Below are 24870 nucleotides of genomic sequence, written 5' to 3'. Positions count from 1 at the left end.
ATTGCATAAAAATTAATACCATTGAAAGTCTCATGTCAAAAGTCCTGTTGTTAGTTGAGTAACATATTTATCTTTTAAATAACTAGTTATTATTGGGGTGATGGAGACAGTAATTGCAAACATAGAAGTCACTGTCTCTGCTAAGGTGTTGAGGGTGGTAAATTGCTCAAAAGGTGCACAGTTGATTTAAAGGGTGCTGGGATCAGAATCTGCATCAGTAACAAATGTTTGCTAAATAGCAGAAAGCTCCTCTGAAAACACATCTTTGATAATCTGAACAAGTGAAATATTTCTGGAAAGGGAGTCAATATATCTTCTGCTGATTCTGTCTTCCTGAATTTTAGTATTTATATATTATCAAACCATTATATTGAAGATAACTGCAGAAATATCAGATAACTGCAGAAATACCTTTCTGCTGGCTGCTTTTTTCCTGGAAACAGTGTCTAAAGGAAGACTGTGCAGGGGAATAGTAGAGTGTCAGCAGCCCTCAGTGCTTCCTAATTTTTCTTTTCTGTTGTGGATATAATAAAAAGAAAAAAAATCATCTCATGGATTTGTGAAATATATTCTTTATGGATTCAGTAGCAGCAGTCTTGTTTCCCCTTGCTTTTTTTGTAAAGAAAGATGGCTGCTTGAACATTGTTTTGAGTTAATCTGTGTTTATCTTTAGGTCTTCAATAAACTTATCAGGAGATACAAATACCTGGAGAAAGCATTTGAAGATGAAATCAAAAAGGTAATGTTGGTGGCAGTCTCCTCTTGAGCATTAATATTTTTTACCCAATGTCTAATATAATTGTATTTGTACAAATGCAGTACTGTTATATATTTTAGTTAGCTCTTTTGGAAAAGAGGATGGAATCTAGAGGTGGCAGCTTTCATCTGCAAATTTAGCTCTGTGGGAACAGGGCTGGCAGCACTTGGTGGAGGGTAATTCTGGATTAATGCTTCCTTTGGTTGCCTTTTTATGCCAGGCTTTTCTGTGCAGAACTTGGATATGCTTTGGGGTGTAGTTCTTAACGAGGAGCAGTGTTACTGTCCTGCTCACAGAACAGCTCTCTTGTGGCTTTCTTCTGTAGAATAAATACAAGTCTGCTGTGCAGAGTGTCACAGAATCATAGAATTGCCTGGGTTGGAAGGGACCTTTCAGATCATCCATCAACCTCACACTGACAAAACCCACCACTGAACCATGTCCCTCAGCACTACGTCTGCCCCTCTTTTAGATACCTCCAGGGATGACAATTCCACTTCCCTGGGCAGTCTGTTCCAATGTTTGATAACCCTTGATGTATGAGCATTAAACTACTCCTGGATTGTGAAATGAATGTTTTTGTATTTGAGGGCATAGATACGTGCAAGAGAAAGTCATCACCCCTGAGTGCTCAGGATTTGCAGGTTAGACTGGGGTGGATATTTGTGGAAACTTTTGTTTTGTAATCCTGAATTCTAAGGAGACAGGAGAAACCTGGGTAGAAATTTTTGAAAAACAAAGTACAGATTTGTTTTGTCTGTTTTGAGTTGCTAGTAACAGATGTAAATATCTTTTTCTAATGGCCTGACTAAGTGATAAAGGCTGTGCTGTAGGTTAACAGGCACCCTGATAATGGCAAAACCTGTTCTGACTAAAATGTGCTTGTTAAAAGTAAAAGTGTGTTTCCATATTATTTAAGCATTAGAAAAATTGCTCTGAGGGTCAAGTGAGGGTAAGTCTGGAGCATGATGCCTCGCCACCACCTCTCGTGGCTCTGATAAATTTGGCTCCCATTTTTACATTCTTGCTCATATAGGAAATTATTTTTGCGCTTGTGGCCAGCATGCCTATTAACTGATGCTGATTGCTCAGTACATCATTCTAAAGACCTAAATTTACCTCTCTCCCCACACAAATCTAATGTTCTTGCTGTTAATTACTATAATCATAGACATGAGAAGCGCTGACTCATAGCATTCAAGTTTCAGAGAGTGTTCTGCATATTAAGCAATTGCCGTGTCAATTCAAGCCGCCTCCTCTCTCTTCTGTATCGTGCTTGGGTTTGAATCCTTTTAAGTTTCTAAGAATTCACTTTGCATACTTAATAACCAGATGAGACTATGCTTAATGTATAATAGTTTGACTCTCTAGCTGGGGAACAAGCTAGCTTGAGAGGAAGCGAATAATTTGAGGTGCAGTGGGACTGGAGTCATGATGCTCATTTAAAAGCGTTGGAGGCATCAGAGCCTTGGCAGCACAGGGTGGGAATGGGCTGCTTCACCTTGCAGTCTGCAAATATCTATTTTATGTCCATCTTTTTTATAGTTTTCAGTGTCAGATGATATCACGATCACAAGGTGGAGGTTTGCATAGTGGTCCTAGGCTGGGGGATGACTTTTCCATCTGCCCTTCCATCACCACCCTTAGCTCTTGGTGTGAATCATGGTGTGGGTGCCGGATGCACTCTCTTCCTCAGTTAATGCACTTTATTAGAAGCTGGGAAGGTGGCTGTGAAAGTTTGGGCTTGTGTAGCTCCTTTTTGCTTACCTTCTCCCTCTCCTTGTGGGAAGCCACCAAGTCTTCTCCCTGAGGATGCTGCTGGGTTTTTAAACTATTTAATGCTTTAATCCCCATATGCAGTAACTTGCATGAGAGCAGCTGCTCATAGAGGGTCAGAAGATAGATACATTAGTATTATTAGTAGTATTGGTATCACCATCCCTGGAGGTATTTAAAAAACAGGTAGATGTGGTGCTTAGTAATATGGTTTAGTGGTGGTTTTTGTCAGTGTTACGTTGATGGTTGGACTTGATGATCTTGAAGGTCCCTTCCAACCTACACGATTCTATGATTTTATGATTTCTAGAAGGTGTTTCTGCAAGATTTAGCAGTTCAAAGACTACTGCAGTTAGTCAGTAGTTAGAAAAGCAAGACAGCGACTCCTTCATGTTTCATGGGTCGCTGTCCCAGCAATGAAAGTGATTTTTCTGGCAGGTTCATTGGGCAGCCAGAGCACTTGGGTGGAAAATTAGCTCTTCTCGTGGGAAAAGTCATGCTGAAAAAACCAAGGCAATACCATCAGTTTCACTCTAAAGAAGCAGATGGTGTCAGTGGGACTTCTCTGTCAAGAGAGATTGTCTTAGATGGCAGTATTTGTACAAGGATTTGCTTTATGTCTTCTAGTTCATAATTTCATCATTAGGACATTACCATTTCCCAGCACCTTTCCCTTTTTTTGTCTGCTTCTAGCTTTCAAAAGTTTTATTTCTTAACTCTCTCCCTACAAAATTGCCAGTTTTTCTTTCTTCTAGTGACATAAGCAAACCATACATCTAAATTTTTACATCCAAATAATTTTGTGCGAGCAATTTCAACAGAAGACTAAGATATTTAAGCGCATTTCTCACTTGTTGGTTTTGATATCACCAGCTTAAGTTCATATGAGCACTGCCCTGTGTGCTGGCATAGATTTATGGCAACATTTTGCAATAATTTCAGCAAAATTCTCTGTTCCAAATTTGTGCTCATCTTTCTTACAACCGTATTTCTGTTCAGTGGATGGAGAATGCAATATTAGCTGTCTGTATAAGTGTGTTTGTGTGTTTAAGTTGCATCCTATATAGTTGGTTTGTTTTTATCAGAATTGGGAATGGGTACATATAAGTATATTTTTGGTCTTAACAGCGGTAAATATTGCTGAGTCATATGAGGATGTCTGAAGTGCTGGGAGGTCCTTTGTTCATGTTGGCTGTTTTCCTAATGAAAGAACCTTAAATCAAGTTGGGAATTATGAAGTAAGAAGAGACAAACATTCTGAAATCAAATGCAGTGTAAACAGAGATGCTCTAAGTCAGCTAAATAAAAGGACAGACCCAGTCATTGAGTATCTGTTGTTACATTGGCTGCCTTCTCCATGGCTGATTGTCTACAGATGTGACAAGTTGTCAGATCCTAAAGCAACAGAGCACTTCAGTTAATGAAGATATAAAAAGACACCACGCTCCCTGTGTGTAGATAAAATTCCTTAATTTTTGCTATTAAGTTTTTCAGATCGCAAGAGAGCAGAAGCTTTTGGATGTTGCTTGCGTATCTTTGCTTGTGCGTATCTTTTCTGCCCACAATTTGTGCCTAAAAGACTTTTTCTTTAAAGACAAAAATAGCATGGAACAGCACATTAGGTCTGGTCTTGTGCTTATTAGGCATTCTGAACTCCCACTTAAATAGGTGGGAGTTCTTATAGCTGTGATAGAAATCCAAAATTCTGAGCCAGAACTGTGCATTTTATGCCTGGAATCAGTCTGTATCTAACAAAAGCACTAATGCCAGTCCTTGGCTAAGCATCAGCTTGGAGAACGTTCTGTGGGTGGTTTGGTGCTATTCTGAAGTGACTTGGACATTTTGTGACTTCCCCGCTGAGGTTTGTAATAGCAGTGGTAAAAGAAGGGCTCCTAAAGTAATCGGCAGTAAAACTCTGAAACAACAGCTTTGAACAGAATGTTTTGTTCTTTGAGATGGTTAAGTAGATTTCTTAAACGGTTTGATTATCCTTATCACCCAGCCTCCCCCTAAATTAGGCTGTATTTCACAGGTGCTCAAAAGTATAGAATAACATCCTTGAACAGCAGAAAATGACATGTATGAGTTTATTTGAGCTACTTTTCAACAATGAGTAAAACAAAAAATATGCTCGTAGCACTAACAGTACTTGGAGTAGTGAGAGACGTGTAGAAGACAATGTTCCTGCTCAAAACATACTGCAGTGGGTACAGTTCAATAACACCATAATTCAGATTCATGCTAAGAGACTTTTAAGAACCAAATTTCAAAGAAGAGGGAAGAGGGTGAGACTGTGAACTTCATAGATGGGGGATTTCACACCTTCCAAAGCATTGGAACAAGTACTAATTTCTCCAAGTATTTGGATGCCCTTCTCTTAGCATCCTTCTCCACCTTGGGCTGCTTAACTCTGGCTTTGCAGCTGGATTTCCCACCGTTGATGCTTTCATGACTCAAATCTGACGTGAAGGGCTATAACCATTCATGATCTACTCGTTACTGACAAAACCCAAAGGAGGTTCCAGCTCAGAAGTCTGCCAAAACCTGGTCTGTCTTGTTAAATTTAATGTGGTCGGTGTGGCCACTTTCTAATCAAAATCCTCATCTGCCTCTTGTATGGCAGCAGAAGGAAAAAGAGCTGAGTAGGCTACACAGAAATAAAGCTCTCTCCTCTTTGTTAACAGCCTCAGTACTTACAAGTAAAGAACAAAAGGTCTTATTGTGATTTTTTTCATGTGCAGATCTCATTTTGGTACAGTATTGTTGCTAAAGCTTGTATAAGGAAAGGTTTAAATCACCAGGCCTCCATTTTACACTAGGCTTATATTGAAATCCTGTAAAAATGTTTTCATTCTTCCCATTAACTGTGGCCCTGGAGTTCCATTACCTGCACTGTGTTATATACCAGTTAATTGCTGCATTTGGGAGTACAACACACCATTTGTTTCTCATCCGTATGTTTAGAAATAATAATTCCATTCATCTACATCCCAAATTTTCCTGCATTTTTTGGATGTGAGTCACAGTTTGCTGAAATAAAATTGCACCTTGAGATTTTATAGTTTCATTTTTTTTTCTTTTAAGCTAAACCTGCATGTTGCAATCACTTGTTTGGTTTTTTTTAAGTGGGGCTTCAGCCAAATGATTAGTCTGTGGCTGAATCATTTGGGTCTGTGTAAGCTGTAATTGAAAAGTGATGTTATTATGTAAAGTACTATCATATGAATGAGGTTTTTTATCAGTTCTGTTCACTGATACAGAGCAGAGCTATTCATAAAACGCTGCTTGAGTTTTAATAACTTACTTCGTTAGTTATCTGAATTTTTTTAAATGTCAGTACATTGAGAAAGCTTTATAGTTAGTGATAAGCTGCTGAGATACCTTGGGGAAGAGCTCTCACAGCAGAGGGACGTGTGTGAGAGCCTGTCCCTTTGTTATGGGTAGAATTTAATAATTAAGAAATACCTTTAATTTGGAAACCGGGGTGGGTGGGACATTTCCATCAGAATGAGCTGTGCTGCTTTGGTTGCAGCTATTGCTCATTTGGAGAAGGAAAAAGGGTGTCATGACAGCAGAAGGTGGGTGAATAAAGCACTGGGAGCTGAAGGAGGAAACGAGGATTCCTTTGTAACTCCAGCAATGGATGTCTGCAGTCTTTTTTTTCCCCTTTTTTGAATTTATTTTTTTTGTGGTGATGGTAAATTTGTAAGCCAGCTTCTGATGGAGTCAGCAGCTGTTTGCAATGAATGAAGCTGCCCTGTGCTGTCTCTCCTCCTTTTCCCATCACCTGTATTGTGATTGCTAAGAACGTGGTAATAAACCATCATTGCTAACAGTAATGCTATTGACAGAACCTCATTTTGTACAGCTTTTTTCCTGATATAAAGGAAAAGAGGTGTAATATACTTCATCAATATGCTTTCAAGTCATTCATTTTAACATATTAAGATATTTAAAATCGACTTAATTGCTGCTTTTAGACTTTTAAGAGGTAAATATATATTACGTAAGATTGTGGGATTTGTAATTTTTCTCAAGCTATTTATTTCCTCTTGTAATTAGTAGTGGAAACAGTGAGGTCTTAAAGCAGCTTTTGTTCCTGTCTGTCCTTTGTCAGCTTTATCACGAATGTCAGAACTTGAAATGTATTTCTTATTTTAGCCAATAGAAAAATCTATTGTAATTGTGCTGCCTTCCCTTCCCCAAAAGGAAAACAGGAAACGTTCTCATCCTTTTATTGTTTGTATGAGTAGTGTTTTTTGTAAGATAGAAAATCAGCTGTGACTGTGTGGGGCCTGGCCCAGGGTCAGGAGAAGTGAATGGGCAGGTTCCTGTTGAGCTCAGCCAGGCCGCGATCCCGCCATTTCTGTGGGCCGCAAGCCTTTAGCGAGCACGTTTATTTTCACACATGTATATGTATATTTGGAGAAAAGGAGTGTTATTTCCCTGAGTAATGCCATATTCCACATGCTTGTGTTTTTATGGAACGTGAAATTACAAGAGGTCAGTGAAACAGCAGTGCCGTGCTTCGGGACAGATTTTGACGTGATTGCTATGAGTTATAGTGGGACTGCTTCAGAAATAAGAAATTAAACTGTCTGCTAATATTCATCTCTACCTGTTATCATTGCCTGTGACTCAAATATATCTTTTTTATTTTTTTCTCTTGTCTGACCCATAGCTTCTGCTGTTCCTTAAAGCCTTCACTGAGACGGAGCAGACGAAGCTGGCAATGCTCTCTGGCATCCTGCTGGCCAACGGGACTCTTCCTGCTACAATCTTAACGAGTCTCTTCACTGACAATATAGTCAAAGAAGGTAATTTTCTGTGTGATCTTTTTTTTCTTACATCAGCTTTAATCGGAGATGTATTTTATTGCAACATACTCCATATGTTGGAAACCTGTAACTGTAGAACAGAAATCAGTATTTTAAAGCAGCAGTGTGTACAGACAGCAATGGCCAACGTACTTGGTGAAATCTGCACATGCCTGAAGATTGCAGAAGAAAAAAGAATAATTCCAACTCTCATTTTGCCTTCATACCAGTTATTGACCAGTGCTTGATACGCTTTGTATTTGTGTATGACTTGTATTTACCCTGTGATGAGTAACTGTTCTTTCAGTCTTAGGGTATAATGCGTTTTTGAGATTACTTTTTTGTTTGTTTGTTTTTAAATTGAGGGGTTTTGCTCAGTTATTTATTTATAGCCATCTACCTCAGAGTCTTGATTTTCCAAATGTTTGCTCAACAGCATCTTTCTCTGCCAAGTAGACTACCAACTACCTGGAATAATTGTAGATGCACTGTCAGTGTTGAACAGTTTTCTTGAAATCATTTTGGTTTTGTTGAAGAACTATATATTAGCTAAAATGTATTCTGACTTTCTTTTTCTAAAAAAAAAAAAGTGTTCTAACTTCATGTTCTCATTTGCAGCATGCTAACCATTACATTTGTTTCCTAAATGCTGCAGAAAGAAAAGGCACAGCTGCAGCTTTGCTCTGTCGTCACCCACAGCTTTCAGAATCAGAATTAAACCAGGAGAAAATTCAAACAAAAGCACTAATCCATGTCTTAGGGAGGATGCCTGCAATGTTTTTACATCAAAGTCTGGTCCTAGTTATGGGAAGACAAGAGGCATCTGAAAACTCAAATTTTCAAAACTCAAGTAATTCATTATATTTAAAATTTAACATTTTAGGAATACAGTTGTTATGTACAAATCCTAGAACAAATTCCATTTATGTTATGAACTTATGTTTCTAGGAGCCCTAAGCTTTTGTCAGGAGCTTACATACACTTTTGATTCTTGGTTTATATATAATAAAAATATGCATGTGTCAGCGTTTGAGGAAGAGGTTGTTCAATCAGGGACACTGTTCAAGAATAATTAGAGATGCGCGAAGATAAATGAAGAACAGGAAAATGATCAAGGCTTAAAACGGGTAGATTATATAAAAGTAAACTTGATACTTTCTTTAATTTACAAAAGACAATGCTGCAGGCAAGTGAGGTTAAAATACAGGAGGAAAAAATGATCTGAGGGAGTTGCTGATCAGCTTGGCAATTATTATTGGCAAAGAATTGGCTGAAAGGGAGAGAGGATAGATTGTGCTAAGAGATCTCTCAAGTTTGAGGACAAATACCTAATTCATTTTAGGGTTACCCTTTTTTAGTGTTGTCATTATTTTACTGTGATGTATAGATGGGAAAAAATGTCTTTTGGGAATGGCTGGGTTAATTCTAGCAGAGATTGAGAAAGGTCTAGGCGGTGGTGAAACCTCATGAGGGTTAAGTATGCCCTTGTTGTCACCCATGCTGAAAAACCAGTGTAAATATAAAGAGCAGCTAATGGGGTTAATCAATAAAATGAATGGCTGAAGTTGAATGAAGCTGAAGTTGACATGCAGGTACTGAAGCCCTAGAACAACCTCCTACTAATATTTATACTGACATAAAACTTGTTTTACTTAAGCTAAAACTTGAAAAAGGGCTCAGGACGTGGGTATTGGGGGCAGTGCTTGGTGTCAGAGACCAGAGAGTTCCATTTGCTGTTGGTTGAACTCATAGGCACATCAGAGACACTGAACTGTGTTTGTAGGTTCATTACACCTGGGACCCTGTTGGTTGACCAAGCTTTGTCAGTCTTGACTACTCTGCCCACAGAACTTATGATCTCTTCATCATTCTGGTTTCACTTAGAACCTGCTGAACAATGTGTAAAAGAAGCCCAAAGTAGTATTTGTAGGCCTCTCTTGGTGTGGCGTTGTGCATCCGTGGTTCCATATGGTACTTCTCTAAGGATCTTGAGATAAGGTTGCCAAAACTGTCATAACAATCAAGATCTGTAATGAATGTTAATGAAGTTCATGCTGCTCTGGGAATAATCTCTGTTGTTTGATGACTCATTTAGTCAATGTATTCTAGAAATAAAAAGAATAGATGTCTATCTGGAAAATGGCTGAGAATTATGAAACTACTTCCTACCAGTAGGTCCCATCTAGCTCTCAGAGCTTCAGAACTGTTTGGAGGTGAAACAGTCACCTGGCCTGCAGTGAACCTTCCTCAAGGATGAGCTGGGTCTCCATCTCTGAGACCCTTCAGGTCTCTTGGAGCCAAGAAGCTGAGGCAGAGCTGTGGTGGTGCTGCTCCTCTAGGAAACGGGGAAATAGGAGGTGTGGGGCTAATGGTTTCTTAGCTCCCCTGGGAAACCTACAGCTAATGGAGGTAGAGCTTGTTTGATTTCATGCACAAAATACTAAGTTGTGTCTTGAGGAAGGAATTTTTCCACTTAAAATAGTATTTGTGCCTGGTTCTGCCAGCTACTAAATGCCTCCTGGGAGGACGGGGTGCGACCAGTTACCTTGAAATTGCTAAGTAACTTGCTGAAAAACCCTTTCTTTTAAAGAGATGGTTTTTTTAGTTCTTATTCCTGACTATCCTTTATTATTTTGTGCCTTCATTTCCTGACTGACTTAATGCATAATTTTTCCTTTTGCATTGGACTTGGTTGGTAAATTGGGGGAGGTAGGAAAAATAATTGCAAAGAAAATCTTTGAACGATCGAATGGAGACGGGTGATACAGAATGAAAAGATTTTCAAACGATGTAGCATACTTCAGAAAATAAATACTGAATTAAAGAAGAAAACTGATCATTTCAGCTCTGCGTATTTGGTCCTGTTGTCATAAATATATTTTCATTCCATATTCTTATAACCGTTTTGTAACCTTGTAATTCTTACAGCTGTCTCTAATTCAGGTTGAAAATTGCTGAAGCAGGTTTTGTGTTTGTTTTTTTTTCTCTCAAACAGGGATTGCAGCCTCTTTTGCTGTAAAGCTTTTTAAAGCATGGATGGCAGAGAAAGATGCCAATTCTGTTACTTCTGCTTTAAGGAAAGCCAACCTCGATAAGAGATTGCTAGTAAGTACAATATATTTTCAATAATCCTTATCTCTCTGTGGGAAAGAGAAGGAAATAAAATGCAGATGGCAGTTTGCTGTAAGCCTGTTAACTTCCCCTCAGACTCTCTTAGTATTTTTTAAATATTATGAATCACAGCAATATTGTTATGGCTGTAGCATTGATACAGGTTCAGTAATATTAAATATCACATGCTTTTACATTCTGTCTCTATTTTTCCTGTAGTTAAATGCCTTCTGCAATACTGTATATAAAGGGCTTAGGAATTAATTAAATGTGTTTTTTTTTTTTTCAAACCACTGCCAACAAAATACACACCACCAGCAACTGTGCGTGAGGACTTTTATTTTTGGAAATATGTTTTATTGTGTAAATAATAAACAAAGTACAAAGGGTTGTGATTAGAATATAAGTTTCCAAAGCGACAGCATTTAAATAGTATAGCAAAAGCACAGTAAGCTAATTTTCTGCAGCAATAGCTGTCTGGGCAGCAGAAATGCTCCTGGAGTGATGACAGCAGACCTGGTGGGAGAAATGCAGAAAGGCTTTCAGCCTTTGGACTCCAAACCTGTGTTCTGGGTTTGCAGCAATGGCCTGAGGTATTTAGAGAGAGAATATATGAATATGCATCAGTGTCATGTGCTTTTCTCTCCCGGTGTCTTTCTGAATATCAATAGGGTTTTTTTAATCCTCAAAAAGATTTCTGCTGCGATAATCCAGTCACACGCGCTGCATCCTGTGTAGCACTGCCCGGAGAATTTCAGCAGTATTCCCTGTTTCCACCTCAATAATTTATGATTAGGCAAGAATATTTCAAAAGTGAAGCAACCACCCACACTCCTTCATCTCTTCAATTTGTATTTGATTTTAAGAGTCCAAGTCATAAATAATTTGCCATAAAGCTGGGAAATGGGCTAATCACACTTTTAATTAGAGAGGGGGGAAAAAAGCAAATTGCATCTTATTTCTATTTCAAACTTGACTGACTTAAGCTTTCAGCTGTTGGCTCTCATTATGCTGCTATATTAAAGAACTATAAAGTATCAGATGGTGTTGCTGAGCTTCCTTGCCTTCATGATAGTTTCTTCTTAATCTCATTTTAGGTAAGTGAACAGATTGAGGGTCTGTAGCTCCTTTGTAAAAAAAGTTCTGTCCATCCCACAAATCACTGTTGAGCACCAAGGGCTGGATGGTAAAACAAATGCCATTGAATCCTTGCCAAGAAGGGGCCTTTGCTGCAGCAATTTTTAAGAATAATTTTAACTTTTGTAAGTAGCTGGACGTTCAAAAATCATAGGATGCCAATGCCTTTGATTTGAAATGCCTACAGGAGTTAGTGTTAACAGCACAAAGTGGATTTTGTGATTTTTGTGAAGTGCTGCATTAGTGGAAATCGACCTCGGGCCAGGCTGCCTGGGCCATGTGTGTATTTTTCTGGAGAGGTAAATGTGTGGATGCCCTGGGAGGGCATGATAAATGTGCTTTGCATATAATGGCTTCACCATCTATTCCTTGGTACTTTCCCTACAAGACTCTTGGACTCTGGAAAAGGTGTAGTTTCTCTGAGGACAGTTTTGAGCGACATCTTAAGCTCACAGCTCTTCGTAAGTGCGTGCACTTCACATGGAGAGGGTGTTAGGTTTTTTGCGTAATTGACCGTCACTTTTCCCTCCATTATAACAAAACACCACATTATAAATGAAGTGTTGACTTTTCTGGTGTTAATACAAGCACTGACTTGTGGTTTTTTTAAGGGCAGTACCAGGTGATTCCCGCTGTTCATTCTTAAAAAATGTTCCTTCCGTTCTGTCAAGAGTCAGAGTTGGTTATTTATTTAACAGAGAACTGTAACTGTCTTTTTAGGAACTATTTCCAGCCAACCGGCAGAATGTGGACCATTTTGCCAAGTATTTTACTGAAGCAGGTCTAAAAGAGCTCTCAGATTTCCTTAGAGTCCAGCAGTCACTGGGGACTCGTAAAGAACTTCAGAAAGAGCTACAAGAACGTCTCTCTCAGGAATGCCCAATTAAAGAGGTAAAGAGTGTTTTTTTCACAACTTCTGCTTGTGTATTAATAGTCAAAGATTTAAATCAACAGTAAGTGCAGAGGAACAGATAATGAGCACCTCATAGATTTCCTCTGCTTTTCTGGAAATGATTTTAATTTATTCATCAGTTCACTCTGTGCTTCAACACAGAGCAACAAAGCATCCTCTGGGTTTGCAAGCGCAGCTGACCGTGGGGTTGGGTTTGGTTTTGGTTTTGATGAGAATGTATTTAATTTAAATGCATTAAGTGTTAGGTTGGAGGGGAGGGACAAAACTTGTAGTCGAGTAATAGTAATGTTGCTAAATAAAAAAACATGCTAAATGCTTCCTTTTTATTATTCTTGTTGTAATTTTGTTTCCTATTGATTACTTCTATACCGTGATGTTATTTGTAAATGACTGTAAGTATGTTAAGTCAGCATTGTTTCTGGCTGATTGGGAGTGTTGCTTGAGACAGCAGTTTATTTCCTGCTCCAGGTAGTGCTTTATGTAAAAGAGGAAATGAAAAGAAATGAGCTGCCAGAGCCCGCGGTGATCGGTCTCCTGTGGACCTGTGTCATGAACGCGGTGGAATGGAACAAGAAAGAAGAGCTGGTTGCAGAGCAAGCCCTCAAACATCTAAAGGTGTGTGCGTGGGTGATGAGGGGAAGGGCTGCTGTGAATTAACACACTGCATTCCATAGCTGTCAAGTTTTTACCTGTTTAAATCCAGGTAAATCCATGAAAAATGGAGCTGGTTCAGATTATTGAGTGCCCTGAGACGCACAGTGCAGAGAACCAGGGCAAAGGGAGGTGGGCACAGCCTGAGCCCGTGCCTGGCCTTGGGGACTCGATGATCTTTAGGGTCCCCTCCAACTCTAACCATTCTATGATTGTATAGTGTGGTTAATCTCTGATCCAGGTAGGTCCTTGTGGATGAGAGAAATGGACACACAGAGAGACGGGCTGTAGTTTGCTAAGTGGTGACAGATTACAGTAACACGGTTGCATATTGGTACAAAAACAATATTGGGAAAAATAGCCCAACCCTAAAACCAATGCAGATGCATGGGAGTCATTGCTATGGTTGGTGTTCCTCATCCAAGTCTGAAGGAATTGTGCAGTACAAGACACTTGCACTGAGAACAGAGGCAGGAGGTTTTTTAGCAGAATAAGTCCTTTTAAGCTGGTAAACCATGAGCAAGAGAATACTCCCTCATAGCCAGAGCTGCACAGATCTGCCCTAGGATAGAAGCAATCTCTACTTTATGGTAAAATGGATCTTAAGCTTGATCTGAATTCCTTTTTTCATATTGGGTGCCTCTCCATACTCGGAGTTCCCACGTTGGTTTAGCTCCTACTACTGCTGTTCTTTCATCTCAGTTTGGTTTCCCAATCAGTCATCCTAGAAATGTAGTCGCTTGGGATCTTGTGTAGTCTTTGTTCCTAGAATTGAATGCCTTGAAGTCTTCTCAAGTGACCCAAACGGCAGTAGAAAGATGAGATAGTTTCCAGAAGGAGGAGAGACATTGTTTTTCTTGTTCTTTTGATGTAAAAATTGATGGTATCTCTCTGAGCTGTAACAGAGTATCCATTGAGGTTTATTGTCTGGTACTGCAGGGCAAATTAACAAATATTTTTGAAATATTTGAACATTGGGAAAAGAGAAACATAGCTGGCTTTGTACAAATATTGTTGACTGGATGCTTAGTCCTGTGCATCTCACTGACCCAAGCCATCAGCTGTGTATGTAGCACCACTAAATTTGGTCAGGCATCTTGCTTATAGAAGACAGGTGTCTAGCTACATCTACTGTTTAAAAACAGAGGGCAAATTTGTATGAGGCATTTACTATTTGCACTTAGAGGTAAGATTTTAAAAGAAGCAGTAGAAAGAGGAATTTAGACTTCTCTAGCTCTGTCTTCACATTTCAATGTTCAAAAATGAGCAGTATTTGTTTCACATCCTTCCTCTATGGGTAGGTAGTGACAGATCTTGGATTCTTCCCTGTGGGCTCTCAGCTGTCCCACTGTGTGAACCCAACTCCAGAAATCAGAGTAATGCTGTCTGTGACACAGAGCCAAGTTCCTGTGCCCTCCTGTGTGCCCACATCCCTGAAACAACCAGGGAGTTGTTCCATCCTGGTGGTGTGAGTCGGGATGTGTGTAAATGACTTCTGGACGTGGGACATGCCAGGTGGTTGGAACAGGTTGCCCAGAGAAGCTGTTGATGCCCCTTCCCTGGAGGTGTTCAAGGCCAGGCTGGATGGGGCTTGGAGCAACCTGGTCTGGTGGGAGGTGTCCCTGCCCAGGGCAGGGGGTTGGAACTGGATGATCTTTAAGGTCCCTGCCAACCCAAACCATTCTATGATTTATTCTCCTATGGCTGTACCTGGCAGATAACTTTCACAAAGCGCAGTTCCCAGAGCTTTGTCATCTGGGTACCAGTCTCTTGGATGTAGTAGATTTCTTTTAGTAAACTTTTCTTTTAAACTTAGATTTCTTTTTAGTAAACTGTGCATGAGGGACACCTGAAAAGACCTGTCTAGGCACAAAATATTGACCTATTTTACAGTTCCTTAACAAGCTTTACTGGATGGGTGACTTCCTAATGGAGGTGGTGGGCAACCATGAACCAGTAAATGCCATGTGTGCCATCTGCATGGCAGGACTGGCAGGAGCTGAAATCAGGAGAAGACAGAGCCAGCTGTTAAACCCTGAATAGCACAGGATAAGCTCCTCATCGTCCCAGTAACCTCACTATGACACTGGGGCTTGGCCCTTGGGCCACCTCCAGCGCAGAGAAGAGACGTTCCCCGTGGGTGGAGAGAAGAACCCTCCAGACAATGTGCTCTGCAGGAAGGGCTGTGGTGGGAGCTTTGTGACACTGCAGCTGCTGACCCACCACTCCCTAACCCCGGGCAAAGGGAAAATAATGCCACTGAGCTCAGCCGGAGATGAGAGGAAGCTTATTTTATGGTTCCTTAGTCAGTTAGACACTTGTGAAACTTCTAATTGTAAGTCTGTACCAGTAGAGGAGTGGGAGAGGAATGTGAAGGGTGTCAGTCAGATGTGTATTTTTATTTTTTATAAATTTCTTCACGCTTACAGACAGCAGCAGCACCTCCCAGAGCTGTGGATGGGAGGGGGTTCTGCTGATGCTGTTAGAGGGTTGAAGTGCAATGTGTATGTTACCCTGCCTCCCTGCTTCGAGGGGAAAAAGGGGAAAAAGAGGGAGTCTCGTTACCCAAAAGCCTGCACGAGTTTTGCAGTGCTTTTACCAACACGCTTACAGACAGCAGCAGCACCTCCCAGAGCTGTGGATGGGAGGGGGTTCTGCTGATGCTGTTAGAGGGTTGAAGTGCAATGTGTATGTTACCCTGCCTCCCTGCTTCGAGGGGAAAAAGGGGAAAAAGAGGGAGTCTCGTTACCCAAAAGCCTGCACGAGTTTTGCAGTGCTTTTACCAACACAGTGATGGTGTTTCTAAAGATGTGGCTGTACCTGCCAGATGGGGTCTCGTTACCCAAAAGCCTGCACGAGTTTTGCAGTGCTTTTACCAACACAGTGATGGTGTTTCTAAAGATGTGGCTGTATCTGCCAGACGGGGAAAAACTCAATCTCTGACGTTAACTACATCTGGTAGTTTCTCACAGGTGTTTTGTAAGGAAGGTTCTTCCCAAAGTCATAATGCTGTCTGCCTGCCTGGCTGCTCTCACTACAGTCACTGGCATTTCTTGCTCCCAATTATCCTGTCTGCCTGCCTGGCTGCTCTCACTACAGTTGCTGGCATTTCTTGCTCCCTCTGTCTATAAATTAATAGCTGATAATTATTTTGCAAAAGACATTCTGGACCCACTTTTCATATTTTGTTCAATTTTCATGTGTTTTAATCAGTTTTTTGATTGGAAAAAAAATGGAGATATTTTGTTCAATTTTCATGTGTTTTAATCGGGTTTTTGATTGGGAAAAAAAAAATGGAAAAATGGATCATGTTGAGTAAAAGCCCCTTGTACAGAAGTCCTGAGGTGTATGTAGCCTTGGACATGTCCACCAGTGGGTGATTTCTTACCTGGCCACGTCCATCAACAGCCCTGGTCCCACAGACCAGAACTCTGTGATATCAGGCCATTGCAAATCTGGCTGAAAAATGCCAAAGTGACAGTATTACTGAAAATGATGGAGAAAAGTTGAACTGAGCAGTGTGAGAACAATAGTAACTGTAATTGGCCAGGGGGGCTCTGAAGATTAAGGGTAATTCATCTTCCTTCAGCTCTGAAAAATGCTATTAGTATTACCTTAAATTTAAGATTGTAGTCTTAGCTGAACTCACGACAAGCTAAAAGGAAAGGAAATTGGAGAGATATGGATATAAAATGCTCTATTTTTTTAAGGAAAGAGTGAATGGGATATGGTCCTCTGGTGCAATTTTTTATTTTAAGATCAGAAGTTAGAGATAATAAATCATAACAAAGAAGTTTTTGCTTGATCTTTTATTGTGAAGATTGTAGTCTTAGCTGAACTCACGACAAGCTAAAAGGAAAGGAAATTTGAGAGAGATGGATATAAAATGCTCTATTTTTTTAAGGAGAGAGTGAACGGGATATGGTCCTCTGGTGCAATTTTTTATTTTAAGATCAGAAGTTAGAGATAATAAATCATAACAAAGAAGTTTTTGCTTGATCTTTTATTGTATTAGTAAATTCCAGGAAAAGACAATGAACTGTACTGCCCCTGTCTTGTCAGAATAAAGTTAGCAGTTATTGCTGTGCTCTGAAAGCCTTGCTGCTAACCAAAGCAAAGGTTGTCGTGATACTCTGATGGGGATAATGAGAAAAAAATAATGCCACTTAATCACAGTTAACCTGAAATAATTGCATTTAATTCAGTTTCCTGGCACTTCTGAAACCCCTGTGAAACTACAAGTTTGTATTTTCACGTGCTTCATCTTTGGATGTCTTACATGATGAACAGCACTGAAATATCACTCCCGAATCAGCAGATGCTGCTGTGACATGTACGAGCAGCAATACTCCAAGAGGTGGACTTTATAAATTGATTTTACAAAATTCAGTATCTATAAGTGGTACTGAATTTCAGCTCATGGCATGCAGCTCATCTTACAAAAGCTGGGGAATCTTTATGTATATGCATTGTAGGTGTTTAAAGTAAATGCAGTTGGCGAGTAAATCTATGGTTTCAGTGAAACAGATTTTGAGGGATGAAATTCATGATGCCTGCATTAAAAGAATTTATTTTGATTTTCAGTATACTGACCTACATTTTGCTTTTTTATTTTGATTTTCAGTATACTGACCTACATTTTTGCTTTTTTACCCTCTCTTCCTTGCAGCAATATGCCCCCCTGCTTGCCGTGTTCAGCACTCAAGGCCAGTCAGAGCTGATTCTTCTCCAGAAGGTGCAGGAGTACTGTTACGACAACATCCACTTCATGAAAGCCTTTCAGAAGATAGTGGTACTCTTTTATAAAGGTAAAAGTCTCCTCCTCCCGCTGTCATGTGCCTGGATTCTCTGTGCCAACCACTCACCTGCAATGTAACAGGAGACAGAGATGTTCTCTGGGTACTGCATATGGGAAGGGTGTGTTGAACCCTGAAGTACCTCATGCTTTGGTAGTTTTGAAAGTGCAAACCCTCTTGGCAGGAAGATTTTTCAGGGTCTGTTTGGTGGTTTTTTTGCTACTCCCTCCCTGCCAGAAGGAGCTTTCCTTATTCTTCTTTCCGGGTTTTTTTGCTACTCCCTCCCTGCCAGAAAGAGCTTTCTTTATTCTTCTTTCCCTACCAGTATCTTGCAGGTGCCGTAGTTGGAGGGATTTAATTTTGATTGTGAAGTTGACTTCTTCGTGAGTTTATTCTGATGGGGTTGTCATAGAGACTAATGGTCTTGCACCGCGTGTGGTGGGTGGGTGCCAAACAGTCTGTGCTGACATTCGCGCTATAAGTAGTTGAAGGAGAAAAATCAGCAGGAGCAGAAACTCAATATTGATCTTAGTTCACCCTGTTGTGTCCAGGTACATGTTCAAGGCAAACAAGTTCAGGCTGTTAAAATAATTTCATGGCTTCAGAAGGCAGAAGTAAGTGAATCGTGTGGATTTATTTCCATCCTTGTGTCAATATTTCCATCCTCGTGGCCTCAGTGATCACTTGAAACAAAAGCAATACGCCTTATCCCTCTGCTCTCAAATTCTACCATTTATAAACACTATCATGGAATCATAGAATGGTTTGGGTTGGAAGAGACCTTAAAGATCATCCAGTTCCAACCCCCCTGCCCTGGGCAGGGACACCTCCCACCAGACCAGGTTGCTCCAAGCCCCATCCAGCCTGGCCTTGAACCCCTCCAGGGATGGGGCAGCCACAGCTTCTCTGGGCAACGAGAGAATTTCTCCCATATGATGTTATTGAGCTTTAAGGGCTTATGGCTTTGGCTTGTCCCTCTCCTTCTCCCCAGTTCACATCTATCCACTAGAAACAAGCGATCAGGTCTCTTTAGAGACATACAGTTTACTGTAGCTGAGTTGCTGATGACATCACGTCTTCTGTTTCCTAAGAGTCAAGGAAAACAGCCCCCAAAAAGCTGTTCCTGGCTGTGCTGGTGGTGAGGGAACAGCGGTTCCCCTTTCTGTTGTGCTTCAAGTGTAACCTGCACGGCATCTGGAGAGGTTTCAGGGCACCTAATGGGCTTTTTCTAGTGAAAAATAAAGGCACGTGAAGTATCTGTGGATGGGCAGGCAGGAATTAGCTGGCTACCAGCATGAATACAGATGCTTTATTGCTTATTACTCATTATGAGGGAATGCTTCCTGGGTATGAAGAGAGTCATCAGTGATGATAGGCACCAAATGCTTTGACAAATTCAGTTGTGTGACTGCTCTCATCAGCATGTCCAGCATCTTCCATTTAAATCCTTCCCACGTTTCCATCATAAAATAGCCCTTGGATTACTTTCCTGGGGATTACCTGGGAATACCTAAACATGTTACCAGGAATGGTGGGGCAGATTAGCACCTAGAAGGTCTAGAAAGCCTGTTGGGTATTTTAGTGTTTCATTTTTTTTTCTTATTCTGTCTCTAAACAAGGAAAAATATCCTCCTTTCCCCCTGTGAAAGCCCAAGCCCCATTTTCCCTTATGTGGTAGCAACTTCTTACCAGGTCGTAGGTGTAATCTGCAAAAGCAGTTCTCTAGTTAGTTAAAGCTTATTGACATTATTATTATTATTATTATATCTTTGTGTTCCTAGTACAGTATAGAGGAAAAAAACCAAAGCTGTCCAGTTGTGTACTGGTCCCTGGCAGTGATGTTGCTTCTCTGGCTGCCACTTAAAGCCAGTGCAATTGTAAATCTGCCAACTGCATTTTGACCAATAATCTAAAAGCCAGTTGCAGAATGAGAATTACTGGTTTCTCCTGAGTGACACCTGATAAGTTTGCCAGTCTCCTTGCTGGTTCTGCTCACACTGTAAGATGTGTGTTGGTTTTTAGTCCATTCCATGTTGCAGTCTGCCCCTTAACTGGGGGTAAAATAAGCATTACTGGATTACATGCTATATATCATACACATCTGCAGAATCTCCTTTCTTTCCATTTGTCTCCAACCTGGAAATTTCAAATGTGCAATCTTGATGCTGTTGGAAGGAGTGAGGATCAGAATTCCACCCTTTGAGCAGCAAACACCCTTGGCAGGCACAAAGCCTCTCTGCACTTTTGCGTTAGAATTCGAGACAATGTTTATGAAATACCAAAAAAAAAAAAAATCACATGAGAAGCATCACTCTGCTTTGTGGCAGCGTAATTAGTCCTCAGAGATCCCTTCTGCAGCCTGGAGATGTTGGAACCAAACGATGCAGACTGTCTTCTCAAAGGCTGCAGGAATCCTGCGCTTACAAGAACCACATCTTCAAGTTCCTCTCGACACGCAGGTTTTGGTTTTTGATGGAAGGAGATGATCTTTAAATATCTTCATTATTCAATGACTTCCTTCTGGTGCTGGATGCAAAACTTTCCCAGCAAAAAGAAAACCAGCCATAAAGACCTCAACTGTGCTGCGGGTGACATTCCTTGCATTGAAAGAGCCTTTGCCTTAGGGCTGTGTCCTCCCAGCTGAGTGAGCTGCAATAGAGCTGAATTTTGGGGGTTGATTGAGTGTGCTGGCAGCTGAGAGGGTGTGCTTTTCCCTTGGCTGCCCGTGGCTATGCAGTTGGAGTTGAAAGCAAAAATTCATTTGAACTGGGTGATTTAGTACGGAGCTGAGACCGGAGCTTCAAGAAACTTTCCAGCTACCACCACGGTGGTGGCACCGGGCTCTTCGGAGTCTCTGCTGCTCCTCTTGGTGAGAGACCTCCCTGGAGGCTCTGCCCGTGGGTGGGTTGGGTGGCACTTGGCTGCACCTGCAGGAAAAGCAGCTCTCTGGGGCTGCCACCACCTGGGACTGCAGTGAAAACCACGTGCACACACCCACAAACCACACTCTTCAGGTTCAGCTGCTAAAATATATCTATAATCAACTTTAATGAGGAATCACTACATATATATATATACACACACACACAAAATGAATCATTCCCTTCCTCCTCAGCGTTCCCATTGCTTCAAAGCAACCCAGAGGGGTGATTAACTACACCCTGTCCCGCGTGATTGTTTAATTGAGCATCTCTGTGCTGACAGGAGAATATCCTCTCTTCTGAGCACCGCGGGCATGAATGTATTACATTACACTTGTCCTCTTTGGAGCTGAATGCATTTTGTTCTTCTCCCTTAGTGTAGGAGGCTGATTGCTGTGCAGTTACATACGGGGAAGTGTTTCATCCACCTGACTTGAGAACGTTTTAATCTTCCAGGCAGAGAGCCTGATTGCCTGCTGCTCTTATCAGCTTTGGGGTTTTGGGGAGGGAGGGAGAAGACCTACATTTGCATCTGTTGGAAACAATAATTGTCCTCGCCCTTTATTAGGATTTCTTTATCCCAAATCTCACTCAGCCTCACATTCCTGTGCTGTTTTCTTCTCGGTGCTGAGAAGCCTCAGCCGTGCCCACCGTCTGCACCGGTCCCTTCAAAGGGGGGTCTTAGAACTTAGGAGCTAAAAACACGATATAAAACCTGCAGGGAAAAATGAATGCAACAAAAAAAACCCCTCCTGGCTGTCTTTTAACTGTTCAATCAGGAGGTGTCTGTCACTACAGATTTCTAGAAGCGTGCGGAGATTTGTGACCCATCAGTAAGAAAAAGCACAGTATTTCTTATTGTGCCGAGTTCTAAGATGTGCAGACTTATTTATTTATATTTATCCAACCATCTTAACGTGATGTATTTAAACCAGATGAATAGAGAACTGTCCTTTACAGAAGCACAACAGTTGGTACTTTATTTTCAGCCTAATACGTTGCACATTTTATTGCATCTGGAATCCCTTCTATGCATCGGATGTTCTGTAGTTGTAGCCTCATGTAGTTCATGCAAAGCTTGTTCCACTGTGATCACACTAATTTTTTTTAAGCTGCTTTTAAAAGAAAAAAAAAATCTTTCTTCTCTCATGTTCAAAATCTTCTAACCTCTAAAAAATACGTTAGTTTTCTTACGAAAACTGCTGTGTGTTTCAGCTGACGTCCTGAGTGAAGAAGCCATCCTCAAGTGGTATAAAGAGGCGCACGTCGCTAAAGGCAAAAGTGTGTTCCTTGACCAGATGAAGAAATTTGTGGAGTGGCTGCAAAACGCTGAAGAAGGTACGGATTCGTTACAAAACAACACGGTGGTCTCTTGGCAAATAACATTTATTTTTCCAGCCTTTCGCTGTCCCAGGCATAGAGTAGAGAACTGGAGCTGTGACTGCTCCAGGGTGTTTCCAGAGGGGCCTGAGCCTGACACCTCTCACTGCTTTTCAGTGTTTGTGGTGCCCCTGTGGAGTCCATAAGGCACCAGGTACCATTGTCTGTAGGTAAATTCTTGAAGCTTTATCTTTTTTGCCTGGGAAAGGAATTCTGTCTCCATTGGAACAAGCAAGCCACATGTCATAGATGGGGATATAATTATTAGTGTTCATTTGCATCCATTTAATGTAATTAAATGTGTTTATTAAATGTAAATGTAATTAATGTAACTCCAACTCTAACCATTCTGTGGTAATTGGTTTTAGAAACTTGGGGGGAATGTGTCGTGATGCTGAGGAGCAGGTGAGGCTGCAGTAGTTCATGATGAAAATGGTCGCTCCTTTCACACCTGAGACTTCGAATTGGCAGTCTTGGTCTAATTAAGCAAATTCCCCCTCTCCCCCTTTAATCTTCTGCCTTCCTGTGGCTCTTTGTTTTGATCCTTCCCTGCACGTCCCCTCTGCCAGCTGACCTTAGTTACAAAGTCCAGTACAAATGGAGACAGAGTGTTTCTGTAAGCACACGCAGGCTGTGTTTGCTCTGAGAAACCTGATCCAAGGTGTGATATTTGGTGGCAGCAAACCCTTGTCCATCGGGTGAGCACAGACAGAAAAAGTACCTTTAGGTGACAAAACCACCATGTGTGTTCCTATTTCTAAATCACTTCTACTTTTCTTACTTCTACTTAGAATCATAGAATTGCCTGGGTTGGAAGAGACCTCTAAGATCATCTGGTCCAACCATGAGCATAACTCTGATAAAAGCCATCACTAACCCATGTCTCTAAGCACCACGTCTCTTAAATCCCTCCAGGGATGGTGCCTCAACCACTTCCCTGGGCAGCCCATGCCAATGCTCAGTAACCCTTTCAGTATAAAAATTTTCTTAATATCCAGCCTGAACCTCTCCTGGCACAACTTGAAGCCACAACCCATCGCCTGTTCCTAGGGAGAAGAGTCCGACCCCCCTTGGCTACACCCTCCTTTCAGGGAGCTGTAGAGAGTGAGAAGGTCTCCCCTCAGCCTCCTTTTCTCCAGGCTGAACACCCCCAGCTCCCTCAGCCTCTCCTCATAGACTTGTTCTCCAGACCCCTCACCAGCTTCGTTGCTCTTCTCTGGACCTGCTCCAGCCCCTCAATGTCTTTTTTGTGGTGAGGGGCCCAAAACTGGACACAGCACTGGAGGTGGGGCCTCCCCAGTGCCCAGTCCTTCCTCTCCTGCTACTTCTAAATTGCTTTTACCTTGTGCTGTACAAATCCTCAAAGCTGTTGTTTGCAGAGACTTCCTACCTGCTGTTGGGCAGCAGCCATTCTCGATGTGCTGGGTGGTGATGATGATGATGATAGTGATTGATATTTGCAGAGCAAACAGTTTAAAGGCTGCTTCCTGGATGAGAGCAGCACGGCTACTCACGGGGATGAGAAGAGGGAGCAAATAATGCTGATGCTTTATTAACCTCAGCTCAGATCCACCTCGCAGGGCTCTGCAGATGAGGACCAGAACAGTTGAGAGGGATCTGGTCAAAATTCTAATGAGAGCTCTGTAAGCAAAGAGCTCACTGGAGGGTGGCAGAGCTAGATCTTCCAAAGCTGGGACTTTCCTTCTACCTTACACTGTTCAATCTGCCAGCCTTTCCTGGGGAGTACTGGGCGCAATGAAAACTTCCATGCTGAATTTTGGAAGGGTGTGTTGTTACTCTCACAGAATTACTCCCATCACTGTCCTTGCACAAACCTACATGAAGCATTTTTACTTCTCTTTGCAGAGTCGGAGTCGGAAGGGGAGGAGAACTGAGACGGTCCCACAAAGCACAGGCTCCATCCGGGGTTAACGCCAAACGCGCTTGGGAATGCCCTGCTCTTCCAGCAGAGAGGCTTCACTTCAGTGTCATACAGAAAACTATAGGCTAGGCTTTCCTTTTGTTTAGAAGAATAAAGGTTTTAAACGGAGCCCTGAGGCATTAGATGCTTTGACTTGGGACTCTACCTCTGGCTCATTGTACACTAACGTAGGCAGCGCCATCCAGCAAGGAGCCATATAGAACCAGTGACATGAGATACTTATGGACTCCTTTTTATTAACGGTCTTTTTCAGGTACTATGGTATATGAACACTCCGATTTCTGTTTATAGAACTGTTTGGTCCGTGTTTGTAGCTCAATATTGGCTTGTGTATGTGATTTGACACCACCACATTTTTTTGAATAAATGGCTTTTATATCTTAGTTCCGTGGTGTTAGTGTCATCATTTCCTAAATTTGGTTTGCCAAAGGTTTTATGATTCTTCAAGTGAAAATTACCTAAGAATGGCAAGAGACCTGTCTTCATACTTCTTAATCACAAAACCAGCATCCACAGTTAATTTGGATCACTGTCTAATCTTTATTCCCATATAAGTTCAGACAGATTAACCAGATTCCGTAGTTAATGTTGATTCATTCAGTTTATTAATTCAAATAAAAGGTGCAGGAACAAACCTGTGGAGTCCCCCATTTTGATGTACAAAACGGA

The 24870-nt window shown here is 41.3% G+C and overlaps 1 protein-coding gene across 2 annotated transcripts in view; it reads left to right on the top strand.

Moving 5' to 3' along the window:
* BZW2 (basic leucine zipper and W2 domains 2) overlaps positions 1-24584 on the top strand; it is a 55833-nt gene extending 31249 nt beyond the window's left edge. For both annotated transcript variants that reach the window (XM_014937697.1, XM_014937698.1), the window contains exons 5-12: positions 674-739; positions 7215-7350; positions 10346-10455; positions 12319-12489; positions 12980-13126; positions 17832-17970; positions 22095-22217; positions 24126-24584. In XM_014937697.1, the coding sequence (XP_014793183.1) occupies positions 674-739; positions 7215-7350; positions 10346-10455; positions 12319-12489; positions 12980-13126; positions 17832-17970; positions 22095-22217; positions 24126-24154 (921 nt within the window). In that variant the 3' untranslated portion in view covers positions 24155-24584. The remainder of the gene's footprint in view (positions 1-673; positions 740-7214; positions 7351-10345; positions 10456-12318; positions 12490-12979; positions 13127-17831; positions 17971-22094; positions 22218-24125) is intronic.
* The last annotated feature ends 286 nt before the right edge of the window (positions 24585-24870 follow it).

This window comes from Calidris pugnax, unplaced genomic scaffold (assembly GCF_001431845.1).
Source record: "Calidris pugnax isolate Ruff unplaced genomic scaffold, ASM143184v1 scaffold11, whole genome shotgun sequence".
Taxonomy (NCBI): domain Eukaryota; kingdom Metazoa; phylum Chordata; class Aves; order Charadriiformes; family Scolopacidae; genus Calidris; species Calidris pugnax.
This window is presented reverse-complemented; position numbering and strand designations above follow the sequence as displayed.